The 14124-nt window shown below is 36.3% G+C and overlaps 1 protein-coding gene across 11 annotated transcripts in view; it reads left to right on the plus strand.

Annotated features, from left to right (window-relative positions):
* Positions 1-14124, plus strand: part of PLEKHA7 (pleckstrin homology domain containing A7) — a 166910-nt gene that overhangs the window by 111851 nt on the left and 40935 nt on the right. For 10 of the 11 annotated variants that reach the window (XM_075047990.1, XM_075047994.1, XM_075047991.1 and 7 more), the window contains 5 exons: positions 347-451; positions 2235-2307; positions 3509-3609; positions 11021-11199; positions 13195-13680. In XM_075047990.1, the coding sequence (XP_074904091.1) occupies positions 347-451; positions 2235-2307; positions 3509-3609; positions 11021-11199; positions 13195-13680 (944 nt within the window). The remainder of the gene's footprint in view (positions 1-346; positions 452-2234; positions 2308-3508; positions 3610-11020; positions 11200-13194; positions 13681-14124) is intronic. The other variant, XM_075047993.1, reaches the window with a different exon arrangement.

The raw sequence follows: 14124 nt of genomic DNA on the forward strand, positions 1-14124 counted from the left end.
AGCCTTGTACCATGTTGCAGAGAGAGACTTGCGTGCAGCTCTTGTAATGTACTCAAAAATACTTCCCAAGCACACTAAAACTTCAGCAGTTCTGACCTCACTCACCAGTGCTGCTGCTGTTCCACCCGGAGTTGGCAGACTGTGCTGGCACTGATCTGTTAGTGAAAGTGGAAGATTGACTTTTGCTTTGTTGTAAATATCTTTGCCTATTTACTTGCCCTTGAAAGTGCTATAAATACTTTGTTACTATGTAATGAAGAATGAATTATTGCACTGAGGTTATTTGTAATATGAAATGAGTCTCAGTACAGTTTAAAAACCACTTCTACATTATACTTCTTTACAGGTTGTGAAGGCTGGAAATAAAGTTCATAGCTTTGGAAAGAGGGAACAAGCTATCAGGAGGAATCCCAATGTTCCTGTTATAGTAAGAGGCTGGCTACACAAACAGGTATATGTGTAATCATCTGTTTCTGTTCATATACTTCAATACAATCATCAAGTAAAAGTGAGTGCCTTCCAAGTAACTGAAAAAAACAGAAGCTCGAATGTTGGTGATGCAGGGCAGTGTTGGGTACTCCCACAAGGTTCCGTAATGAGGGGCTTGTGCTCAGCAAGTGTGAAAAGCAAGTTTTCGTACAGGTTTGATTCAGAAGTGGCAACAGTGATAAATGGACATCGCTATCATGCTTAAATGTTGAGGCTGTACCTTCGTTGTCCAATTCTGGTTATTTTCCCTGTTTTATCCTGCTGGCTTGCTGCCGTGTTGACTCAGTCTCCCTCAGAATGCACTATAAACCGGAGGCTGGCTGTGAAGGCCTTATTCCATCTGCTTGCTTATGCCCTTACACCCTGATCAAAGGCTTAATTCCAACCCATATGCCTTTTGTTCTCCAGAAGCAGGAGGGATAAAATGAAGGGAGACAGGGACCTGTTCACCACACATTGCTCTCGCGAAGACCAGTGTCCAAGCAAAGGCTGGATTATAGGATCTTATCCCACAAAGAGAATTTTACAGCTGCTGAATCTTGAACTCTTAAGCTGACAGAAGTACATCCTCAAGTGCGAAAAGTAAATAAAACTGTTTGTTGTATGAGAATACTTGTTTCTAATTTGGCAGTCAGTGTCCATCAGATTATCACCAGAGATCCAGCAGCTAGGTTTAGGGATGACTAGGAAAAGGCTGAAATCTAAGGCTTACAATTAGGATTCTACATATACAGGAAAGTGAAATGGCTGACAGCCATCCGCTTCCTCTTACATGGAGAGCTGTATTCTGCTGTCAGCTCTGTTGACATCCACTACCCAAGTCCAGTTTTCAGGACAGAATCAGAACTCGGACACAGTATGTGTTGACAGCATTGTAGCATGAAAAAGGAAAGGGAAGAAAGTCCTTGCACGCTTAATATGACTGCAGAAAGAAGGGAAATAGTATATATAATATTCCTTTAGCTATTTACTTCTGTCCCCTCACCTCTACTTGCAAGCACTTAAAGTCTGAAGATGCTTTCTATGCTGCTGGTCTCATCAAAGCCTACCTCAGCTGAATATGTTGTACTTGCTTAAGTTACAGTCTGGCAATTTTACAAGCTTCTAAAATTCATTTAAATGTAAATATTACTCATTTTGACAAGGTGATATATGTTATATATAGAGAGAGATATATAGATCTCCACAGGCATATTATATTCTACTTCATTAAAATTTGCACATTATGCAGCCTGTTTTATTTCCTAAGGAATATTTGATTAAATTACATTTTAGGCATGGGTAACATATGGGAGATTGACTGTAGAATTATAGGGGATCATTGTCTGAAATGTGAGGTCATACTTCACAGCTGTGTAGTGATTTTCATCTTGCTCTACAGGCAATCCTTGCTGGAGTTTCTGCCATCCAGATGCATACTTTGTTTCTTTATTGCAGATAAATCTGTCTAGATAAAATATGCATTGGTTGTGTGTAAGGTTAATCTGAATGCTGTTTGGGATGCAAGTTTAATTACTTAATGAAAATTAGCAGTTTGAATATTCTACCCTGATTATTTTATAGCTGGATGTTTTGCCTCTTCTCTTTCTCAGTACATAATATTTTGCAAAAATGTAAACCACTTGTTTCTGCAATTAATACCGTATTTAGGTAAACTTCTGGTAAACTATTCACTGATACAGCATTGTATGATAGGCTGTTAACTTTCCTTAAATGAAAAGTGTATCTCATTTCTTGCATTTCAGGATAGCTCTGGAATGCGATTATGGAAAAGGCGATGGTTTGTGCTTGCTGATTATTGTTTGTTTTACTACAAAGGTGAGTAGATACTAGCTCTTCTGAGTTAGTCTATAACAGTTCACCTGTTCAAATCACATTGCAAGCATAAACTAATTGAACTCTTCAGATATAGTTAGGCATTCTGAGAAGATGCATAGTGAAACAGCTACTTATTCATATGTCTTTAATGTGCAGCAAATTTCAGGCCAGAGTTGGGGAGCAAGGGGATGCTGTATGATCTTTTGTCACATAACTTATCTTTGATATACGCCCAGGTTTATGTTGCAAAACATTTGGCAGCAATACCAGTTTAAGATTTATCTTATCTCTTGTCTGCATTGTGTTACCTACTTGCTTACCCTTGGACAGCTGATTTTTTGAGAAGGCACTATGGCCAGATCAGGGCATTGATTAGCTTTAATCCAAAGGACAATGTAAGAATGAGAACTTCTGAATCCAGTATTTCTACCAAAAAAAGGTTAGCTGTGATCTTAGGCTGAACTAGGAATAATGGTATTCCATAAGGTTATTTTGAAGTTTTGAATATTGTGTAGCGTGTTACAGTTTTTGGAAAGCATTACAGAATATGAAACTTGAATTCATATTTCTAGGAGCTGCATTCTGCTGCTGATCACTCTAGAGCCGGCAGTAATAGAGGTTTCCTGATTACAGCAATTAGCCTAGATGTAGAATGCTAAATGGAAGGTCCATCATGTTATGCAGCCTGTCAGAGTTCATTTGTCACAATAAGCTTTATTCTTGAAGTGTATTCTTCTGTCTGAACATAAAAAAATCAAAGCTCCCAAAAAACCTTAACAAAAAAACAAACTGATTTTTTTCAAAAAAATTCAATCTTGTTTCTTTAAAAATAAAACATTTTTCTCCATATATTATTGGTGTTGAGTTGTAAGAAAATTCAGGTCAGAAGGGACTTCAGGAAGTGTCTAGTCCAACAGCCTGGTGAAAGGAGGGTCAGGAAGGAAGTCAGCCCAGGTTGCTCAGGGCTTAATCTATTCAGGCGTTGAAAGCGTCCAAGGATGGAGATGGCACAGCCTCCCTGGTCACCCTGATCCACTGCTGCTCTGTCCTCACAGGGAGAATGCTTTTCCTTACATCCAGTCTGAACTGCTCTTCTTTCTACTTAATGCCTGTTGACTGTGTGTCCATAAAGGAGAATGTATTGTTACGCCACTGAAAAGTGCAGTGAATTAGATTCTTGTTTGTTTGTTTTATTCAACAGACAGCAGAGAAGAATCTGTTCTGGGTAGCATACCATTGCCTAGTTACGTAATATCTCCAGTTGGACCTGAAGATCGCATAAATCGCAAATTTTCTTTTAAGGTACAGTTACAAAGATTTTTAGCTTATCGTTTTTTAAAATGTTTATTTGCATTAGAAAAGCTGTTGTTGTAAACCTAAACATCATCTGCTTTCCTATTTTATTTATTATTTTTTTTAAGTAGACAGGTTTATTGACTGCCTTTTCAAATGTGACTTCACACTTTTTTGTAGCTTATGGATTGACATTCATATGCCTGTTACTATGTAAGTGTCTTTAGAGCTTAATAACGTGTCTGTGAGTAAAAATGCTGTTCCTAAAATCAGAAATTAGTTTTGATAAGTTGTTCCAGTACTCTTTACAAATTGAAAGAAAAGTTGTCTTTTTTTCTTTACAGAGTACTCAATCTCTTAGTGGACTGATGGTCACTTGGTTTTGGTTTTGTTGTGTTTTTTAAAAAATAAAATAACCAGCTCAGTTCTCACAGTTAGAAAATGACAACACTGTAGACTTTGATGTTACATTTCGTCATTTCAAGGGGAAAAAGAGTAACCAATTTTTTTCTCCCTTTTTGGAGGAAGCAATAGTTGTCCTAAGTGACGTGGACTTTTTTAAAGAAAAAATACTCGTTTGGTATAGTTCGAGGTTGGTTTTGTGTTTTTTCTTTTATTTTTAAAAAATTAATTGTATAATTTACAGTTCTATTCTTTGTTATAAAAAACTACAAAGATGAAATAAAACATACATTCCTTCATGACAGTGGAAAAACCTGACTCAATTGATTGTCTGAGCTGCAGCACTAAGGCAAAGTTTAGAAACTTCAGTGTATGTTGCAGATTTAAATTCTACCAATACTTGGAGCAGAACCTGTTTTTCTACCAGGCAAATAAGCTATGTACTTTAAAAAAATAAATAAATTAGAAATCAGGTTTTGATCAGGTATACTTCAGGAGATCTACAAGGAAACTTTCTGTTTAAATCTTTTCTGTTCTGAAATTATGAAGAGCATCTGCTCAGCTTAGACTTTCTCTTGCATTTTGATTTTTGGGGTGCTTTAAAACTGTAGACTGCCTTTTATTGCTCTTGGTTCTATTTTCAAGTGGATAATGGTTTGAAATTTATTAAGCAAATATTAACTTGGGAAATATGTTTAAAAAACCATCCAGTGCACTTTGTGGAAATGTTTATTGTACTTTTTCAAATACATCGAACATGAGATAGCAGGACAAGCTACAAAGGAACCTTTGTATAAGAAAAACATTCCACTCCAATATTTAATAAGTGTAATTTATAAAGACCCCTCCGCTTCTAGAGCCTTTTCCTAGGAAGAAGCACATACTGAAAGAGGAGGACTCAACGTACTTCTAGGCTTCTGCTTCTCGTGAATAACTATTAGTGCAGACTGGGGAAGGAGATAAAGAAAGTAGTGATAGTATCTAGTTGCTTTAGAGTTTAAAAAAAAAATCTGCTTTTTATTTTATTGAAAGGGTGTTTGTAAATGTTAATTGAATGTATATTAGGATTGTTAACTAGTTTAACACTTTCAGTGATAAGGAGAAAAAAAAAAATCGTGTGTGTGTGTGTGTATACAGACACACGCACACACACATGTAGTTTCCAGGCAGTATGTTCTACAGGCAAGCTCTCAAGTCACCACTGCCAAGTTGTGCCTCTCCTTCCCTGTGGAGTAGAATCCATGGTGAGATCATAAACATTTTCAGAAGCAAATGCAGACTTCCCCTGTTCCTTTTAGGATATCATAACTATACGAGCTCTACCAAGTCTAATCTGAGTCTTTTTCTGAAAATAAGCTTGAACCAGTAACCTGAGACTTTCAACATAGGGTCATTACTAAAAAGTTGATATAGAAATAGGGAGTTGATAGCAAAAGAGACTTTATGCTAGAAATCTATATAGAAATCTACAATATCTATTTCCTGTATTAGTTTGTTGGGCGAGTCTTAACTCTGCTTTAGGTGTTTGATGATTGACTGCAGACTTGATGCTGCAGTTTCATTTTATTTAGAACCAACTTCTAGAGCAGCAGGAGGATTTTGTAGGATTCCTGTCGCATGGACCCCATCCAACACTGATGGTCACGGAGTCGGCTCTGGGCATGTGGCGGCAGGAGCACAGCCGTACTGGCATTCCATCACTCACCAGCCATTACCTTTATCTAATCTCTTCAGTACACTTTGCTATCCAGAGCGTAGATGGACATTCTGTCTCATGACGTAGTGCAGCCAGAAATAGAAAACACAAGCAGATTAAGCCCAAAATAAAGATAAGACTTTTTCGCATTTAAGTCCTGAATGAGTGGGAGAATGTGCCATGTTACTTTTTACATTTGGCCTGTTATTTATTCGGATTGTTGTAAATCCTCTGTTACGATAGAGGTATTGGTTCCCATTTTAAGTGGCTGTTTTAAGTAACAATGAATTTTTGAAGCTAGGGAAGCAGTCAAACTGTGAAAAATTTCAACAGTTTTGTTCATAATACTAAACGAAGGAAATTTACTTAGCAAATACATGGATGCTTTTTGCATATGATTCAGTTAGAAGAAGGTTTGTAAAATACATGCTCACTAGGATATGTGTTAAACCCTGCTAGCTGTTAATGTACACCATAGGAGTTCTCAGAATTCTTTTCCTTTCATCATCTCCTGCGGCCCAGCTTTAAGCTTTTGTGTCTCTTTGGGTGTCTAACAATTACACGCCTGCAGAACTGCATACAGGCTGTTAGAATGCAATCAAAAACCTACTTTGAAGTGTAGCAGTATGTATGTTAAATTGTTTTGTTTAGAAACTCTGCTTTTAAGTATCTATCTTGATGAATTTTTCACCTTGTTTATTTGTTCCAAGCAAAATGCTGTGACTACCTGTAAACTACTGTCATTAAGCTGTGTGACAGCCTTTTAGAACTCAGGATTCTTACTGCATATTTAGTGCAGTAGCTAACACCTTAAAGATATTTGATTAATCTAATTGCTAGATTTTTTAATACAGTGATTTTTTGCTGATACAAATGTGAGGGAGTACAAATCCAATGTATAGATTTTAGTGTGAAAAAGTTTACACAACATTAATATATAGCTGCAAATATCCCTGTGATTAATAGAAAATTGACTGTACTTTGTAGTAATACAACAATTTTAAACATGAACAGTATCAATTTATGAAGGTTCATCTCATTGCAGTCTCTTTAGAAGCCTCATTGTCCTCAATCATGAAAACTGTTTTTAATTGGTCTCACATGTGTTTAAAATATATGAGAGAATACTGGAAGAAAACTCATTTATATGAATCTGACAGTAATACAAATTTAGAAACTTGGAAGGCCTACCAATGTTGGCTGTAAAGAAAACAAAAAAACTTCACGCAAAGAATATGTATGCAAGTATATGTTTGTATTTAGGTGCATATCTTGCTACCAAATAAAGTCAATGAAAGATGCTCTGATGTTCCTGTAAGAGGCAGGAAGCAGTGATGGAGATACAAATTACTCCTTTTTATTTTGATACTACCTTTTAAATTTTTTCAGAGATATACCCTTTCAGCATGAGGGTGTTCAGAGCCTAGGAAGCCAGGCCAAATCATTACTTCCAGAAGATGCTACTGCAGCTTGTTTTTAAACATCTTTTCATTATTGACTCTCTAAGACTTACTAATGGAAGTATCTGTTCATTGCTTAGATCCACTGGGACCAGGGCAAACTTCTTATCTCTTTCTTTGATCTCACTGGTTTTCCTAAAAAATGTTGACATAGTTTGTTTCTTTATGTTCTCTGGATCATTGTTGCTTCCTTAGGCTCCCATATTACTTATAAAACTTCTCTGGGTCTCGGGAGTCAAGGTGAAGAAACACCAAGGGCTATAAATTTGAGAGATGCCATTTTAGAATTTGGAAGAGGAAAGGTTCTAGCTTCTAGAAGTCCTGAAAAAGCTCAATATTATTTGAGGGTGAAAGATGAGTTAGATTGTAGGGTGCTGCTGTTCTGTTTATAGTGAAGGCTCAGAGTATTGTTTCAATTTTTGCTCATAAATGGTTCATAAATATCAAACTTCAGGAGAAGGGAGACTTTCTTATATGTTATAGCTTTTTGAGAGGACTAACTTTGAAAGATTACAATTATTAGAAAACTATTCCCCTCTCCATCCCTTTGTCCTATGAACTGTGGCTTCTTCTCCCCTAGGAATTTTGAATTATTGGAGGTGAACATAACAGCTCTAGGTATTAGTTACTTTTAATATAGTCTTTTGTTAAGTATTTTCTTTGGAAACACAAATCTTTTCATGATTTTAACTTGTTTAACTTTTTGTCCTTGTCTTGTCCTATTGATATGCTCTTGGGGTTTACTGTCCATTTCTCCTTCTGTGCATTATGGGAGAGAGACTGCTTTTCTCAATCTATCCACATTAAGGCATCTGAATGCATGAATAGGTACCAATATTATTTTTTCCCTGTTGTGTGTATGGTGTACATGTGTGCATGTGCTGTGTTTTAGGCTTTTTAGTATGCTGTAGTCATCCTAATAGCTATTGCTTTAAAAAAAAAAAAAAAAAAAGACCTCCTAGCTTCTGTGTCTGCTAGCACTGACAGCTACAGGACATTGGCACAAAGTGGCTTTCTTGGATATAAAATACGCTACTAATAAATTACTGAAATATATTTGAATTTTCCTTTAACCAGTTTTACATATTACGAGCTTAAGGATTTTGCGTTTGTTGACAATAACACACCATCTCCACACCATCCCTTCTGAAGCTATGAAAGTTTATGGCTGTGTTAGCTTCAGTCTCTCAAGGGAGAATGGTGCAACATACTTCGCATTTTTACATCATTTTCACCTACAGCCTCTTAGGCAATGCTTTCAGCTGTGCTCATCATGCACTGCTGAAAGAGAACTTGAAAGGCAAATGTGTTATGTTGATCAGGATGTACAGGTCAGTTAAGACACAGCTGTGAAATCCATTTATTGATATGGTATGCAGTCTCCGCAGTTAGTTACCCAAGGTTCTGTTTTTTTCAGCAAGTATATAACCAATGAATGGGAGGGTCCTACTCTGTTATCTGCAGCAGGGCATACGTAGTCTGCTTTTCTGAGGAGTCACTTCACTTCTAGCATCTTCTTCTGTGGGCTCCACGTGGTCTGTGAAGGAACCTGGTAGTCATAAGGTCTAGCATTAAAATCACTGTTTTCCTCTACATCTGGAGGTGCCAATTTATGGTCTCGTCTTACATTGGATGCTAACCATAAATTGCAGTGAATTAAATGCTTCTAAGTCATATTTGTTTTGATCATTTGTAATGGTCTCAAAATGGCAAAAAAAACCCCTCAAAACCCAATAACAACAAAGAAAACCCAAACCCAAAGAACTCAACCAAACATGAAAAAAATCCTTTGATTCCTAAATAGCCAAATTGATCAGAGCTACTCTTTCATGTATGTAAGTCCTGTCTTCCTGTGTTAAGGTAGGCAGCTAATGGTGAGGAGGGAGAAACCACTGTGTATTCCCTTATTGGCCAATGCTGTTAGGAAGCAGAGATTCTTTCGAGCCGGAAAGAGTCTTGGACTTCTCTGTGTCACCCTTTCTTCCTCTTCCTTCTCCTCCTTTTTCTAGCTGGCTGGTTTGCTGCAGTCTCAGCCTTTCCACTACGGGTGTGATGGCAGGTCGGGGACTGACCCTTGCGGAGACTGTATTACCACAGTTTTCAAAACAAACTGATGCTTCCTTGCTTGAGACACAGAAGGGAAAGACCACGTTTCACATGTTTATAAGAACAGGCTGCAATACAAAGGGAGTAAATTTTCCACAAAATTTGAAGCACTGTAATGGCAAGCAAATATTTTGCTCTTCGGAGTTGTTGATAGGAGTCTCTAAGATTATAGTAGTTTGGGAAATTCAGGGTAAACAACTGAAATTGACAACATTTAGGGAGGGCTGCACTGGATTAAATAGGCTACGTTTTGTCAAAACTATTGCTGTGTTTCTGAAGCCATCTGTGAATGTAGAGTGTTTTTTTTTAAATTTGGAATAATGAGGGGGAGAGAGTTTCCTCAAAATAAAAAGACCAGTCATTTAGGGAAGATTTGTGAAATATGCTTAACCTTTAAAAGAAGACATAGCCAAATTAAAAAAGTTGAGATAATTTTTTTCCCTTTAAAAAAACCCTTGTCTCAGCAGCTTTTCATGCCTTTAGCTTTTGTGTGTGATAGCAGGTTTCGTTTTATAAAAAGCAGTTTAAATTACTAATTTTGTTTTATTATCATTACAAGAGCTTTCAAGCCGAGTATACTGTCTTCACTTTTTTGGAAAGTGAGGAAATGAATCTCTCCTTGCTAATCCGAAGCACATCTGTAAATTAACTTTGAGGAAAGTTACTTTACTCCCTCTTTATTAGGGAGTGTAGTGATAGGATGAGGGGTAATGGTTTTAAACCAAAAGAGGGTAGATTTTGACTAGATATTAGGAAGAAATTCTTTACTGTGAGGGTGGTGAGACACTGGAACAGGTTGCCCAGAGAAGTTGTGGATGCCCCATCCCTGGCAGTGTTCAAGGCCAGGCTGGATGGGGCTTTGAGCAACCTGGTCTAGCGGAAGGTGTCCCTGCCCATGGCAGGGGGGTTGGAACTAGATGATCTTTAAGGTCCCTTCCAACCCAAACCATTCTATGATTCTGTGATATATAGTCAAGTGTTTCAGGACTGACGTGACTTAGTAATATGTGTACTATTTCTTATACAAATGTGGATGAGATTTGATTAAATTCAACTAGCCTAGACGTTCCATATTGAATATATTTATAGAGGAACTTCCAAATGCCTCTAGTTTTCAGTGGAATTTCATGGAGTATTTTGGTGTGCAGTTATGTATCAATATTTTATATGCTGTGATAATTCCTTCAGTATTACTAACTTTATCAGTAAGTCTTGTGATTTTGCAGCTAATATAGAGGTTCAAGTGCACGCTTTAACCAAAAGATCTTAACATGCATTATAATCAGTTCTTAAATAAGCAGTTTAATTGCTTGAATTATAAGATTTTTGTCTGTGTTTTGTCTGAGTAAATTGCTTTATTAAATAAGCTGAGAAAATTGGCTTGCTTATAAATGTCTCAGTAAGAATTTCTTTAATTTGTTTTGTATGGTATTTATGGCAATTGAAATAGTTAAAAGAAAATGAAAACCTGAAATTTCCTGTTATGAAAAACAGAAGTGCTGTACTTTTAGCTTAATAGAGCGAGAAAGAGATAAAGGAATTTCAGTAAAAATCGCAGAGTGCCATTTGAGTTTGCTGCACTATGGCCCATTGTGGCAGTGTAATAATTCTACCCAAAATTCAAGTAATGGTCAAACAATCTGGAAAGTTTTTTTTAAAGATATCAGGAAAAGTTACAGTAAATCTTTTGAGGGGGGGGAGGGCAGGGAATGAAAGGGCTGTCTGATTTTTATTTCTTTTTTCTTTTTTCTTACAGGCTGTTCATACAGGTATGCGGGCATATATTTATAATAAGAATTCTGTTATTGGCTCTCAGGCAGAGCATTCAGGGATGCGGACATACTACTTCAGTGCAGATACCCAAGAGGATATGAATGGCTGGATCCGGGCTATGAATCAAGCTGCTCTTATGCAAACACACTCTTCACTGAAGAGGCAAGTTCAATACAGAAACTGTTTTTACAAATTTACAAATTTTTTAAATGTATTTTTTATATATGTATATATACACACACACACACATTTATATATAAAAAAATCAGATTGGTGATGATTTCAGAAAATTATATTCCCATTTTAAAGAAATAATTACTTTTAATTTACATTTATCATTAATTAAGAAAACCTGGCATTCAGTATTTGTGTCTACACACAAATCATGTGCCCACATTTAGTGGCATGGATTAATTTCTGTGTATATATCTAATTTTTTAGGAATTTCAGTTTAAAAGTTTTTGTGAGCAAATTCATACACCTGCAACAGCTAATTGGCAGCCTTGAGGAGAGATAAGTAAAAGGGAAAAGACAAAAGAGTAACCAGTTGTTTCAAATGAGTGTTTAGAACTAGGATTAAAATTCTGTTAAGAGGGAAAACAATGTTAATGATGGGTAGATCATAAGTGCATAGAGTTATGGATATTAACTAATTTATGCAGGAATTAACTGCCTTCCCCCCCTCCCCCCCCACTTTGGTGGCCTTTAGTTCTTGTAAGATTTTTTTTAATGTTTTTCTTGGTGTAGAAAAAAAGCACTGTTACAAAAGGAGGAAGTCCTTTGTCCCATTGTCCCAATCTTAATTAGTGCTAGAGGCAAAGGAATTCAGCTGTGCCTTCATGTTCTTCCAGTTTTTCCCTTTTCTTAAAATTGATGTAGCCTTTTTGATGTTTTGACTTTGGAATGTGATTCTTTCCCTACAACTCCTTGTGAAAGAAGACTCTGTTACTCTGAAGACAACCCTGCTCTTAACCCTTGGGGCTGTGAGGATTAAAATGTCATGGTGCAGTTTCTCAGAGTATCTCGCACTACTGCTTGCTTTTGGCAAATCAAATATAAGTAAAGGATCAACACCTCTTCCACAGCTTTGCATCCTATGTGACTTTGTGTTAAGATTTTCTGGATTTAGTTTAAATTTGAAATAATATGTAAACTGTTACCTGTTTTTTCTTTGTCTTTATAAGGATAGGAATAATTGAAGGAAAAATCGGGGAAGATCAATAGAAGTATTGATCCAGTGTCCTTCCTCCTAGTAGACTATTCATTTTGAGACACTAAATAGACTGAAGTGAAAGCAATTGTTTCATGGCACTTCCTCGGAATTCACCTTTCATAAAGTTTTAAAGAAGCTGAACTTAGTTTCAGAGAAGATGAGGTGATCAATGATACTCCATTGAATTGTAAGAGAAAAAAATGTTGTCAAGAAGCTTATCACTATAAGGAGATGAAGAAGATTGCAAATGAAGTACGTTATGTGTCAAAAGCAACACAAAACTTTTAAGATCCTTAGACTTTTTATAATGTGCTGTTAACTTTAATATCAAGATTTCTGATACGAAATTTTTGAAATATTTAGACAATAAGGTAAATAAACTAGTGTGCATTGCATCATGTATTAGGAGCAATGGAAATTTTTTTTTTCCTCTTTTCAGGAATAGCCCCCAGGTTAGAAATTGCCTGGACAGTGATAGTACTGACGCAAATGTAGACATTTTTGTTCTCTTGGCCAAAAATGACTAGTCCCTAAGGCATCTACAAAGATATGAAAGCCTTTTTTGACTTTGAAATGAACAGTTGGCAGTTTGGTTTTGGTTTTTTGGCTTTTAGTGTTTCCCAGGTTAGGAAGACTTTCTTCTTTACAGTTGTTTGTACATAATATTTTGCAAGTTCAACACTTCTTTCATACAATATTAGTATTTTCAGTCACTGTCACAGATGCATATAAATGACTTCTTCTTCTTTGATAGCACTGTAAAGGTAACTTTTGTCTAACTGGGTAACAACTGAGTTTTGCTGAGCATATCTATCTTAACATGTCAAATTTATTACAGCCTGGAGAAGGTGCTTTTGTGGGTATCCTTTCTAAAATAGTAACAAGACCACATCGACTTTTCACAGTTAAGCAGTGTTCATTACTGACATGTATTTTCTTTTCAGAGAAACTGAAAAAGTGGATCAGCAAGCTGTTCCCCAAGTCAATCATGTGGATGTTTTTAAAGAGTGTGTGAAGGCAGAGATTCCAGATACAAAAGAAAGTTATCAAAAATCAGCTGAAGTGCTTGGGTATGATAAGCGGGAAGAGATAAGAAGAGGAAAAGAGGAGGAGGAGCGTTATATCCACAGAAAAGAAACTCTGGAAACTAAGAAGGGAAAGGCTAAGCATGCGTTAACAGAAGCTGATTCATTATTTCCAGACTTAGCGAATGCATCAAGGTCCCAAGTAGCTCAGCCTCAGCCAGCTGAGAAAAATGGAACGCTTCCTAGTTCATTAAATACGAGTGCTGGCCTAGTGGAACAGAATGGTACCAGCTCATATAAAAGAGGGTTTGTTCCCAGAACAAACCCAGATAAACAGATTCAAAGAAAAAGTAACATGGCTCAAGTGGAGCACTGGGTAAAAGTGCAAAAAGGAGATACAAAAAGGTTAGTAATAGGCCCATCTTTAAATAGACTGCCAAATGGCATTTTCTTAAAGGAAAATATGTATTAGTAATAAATTTAGTGCAAATCAGAATGATTATTTTTTTTTTTTACAGAGACAATATATAACAAAACTTACTTTCTCCTCCAGTGCAGAATGGTATTTTTCAGGTGTTTTTCTCATGGGAAAATCAATATGTGATTGGCTAATCAAATCGCTTTATTATTGTCACTATACTGCAAATAGCAAAAGTGAGGTTAGAGTGTTGGGTTTTTTACTATTTTTATCACTGTGGATGCTTAAAACTTCTTAAAATTTGCTACAATTGAAGAACCAGAGGGTGAAGTGCAGCCCTCAGTTACTTCTTATTGATTAAAATACTGCACAATATAAATTACAGATTATCGTTTATTTTCCACTTAAAAGTAAAGAATGCTGATTCTTTT

The sequence above is a fragment of the Buteo buteo genome, chromosome 16, assembly GCF_964188355.1.
Source record: "Buteo buteo chromosome 16, bButBut1.hap1.1, whole genome shotgun sequence".
NCBI classification, from domain to species: Eukaryota; Metazoa; Chordata; class Aves; order Accipitriformes; family Accipitridae; genus Buteo; species Buteo buteo.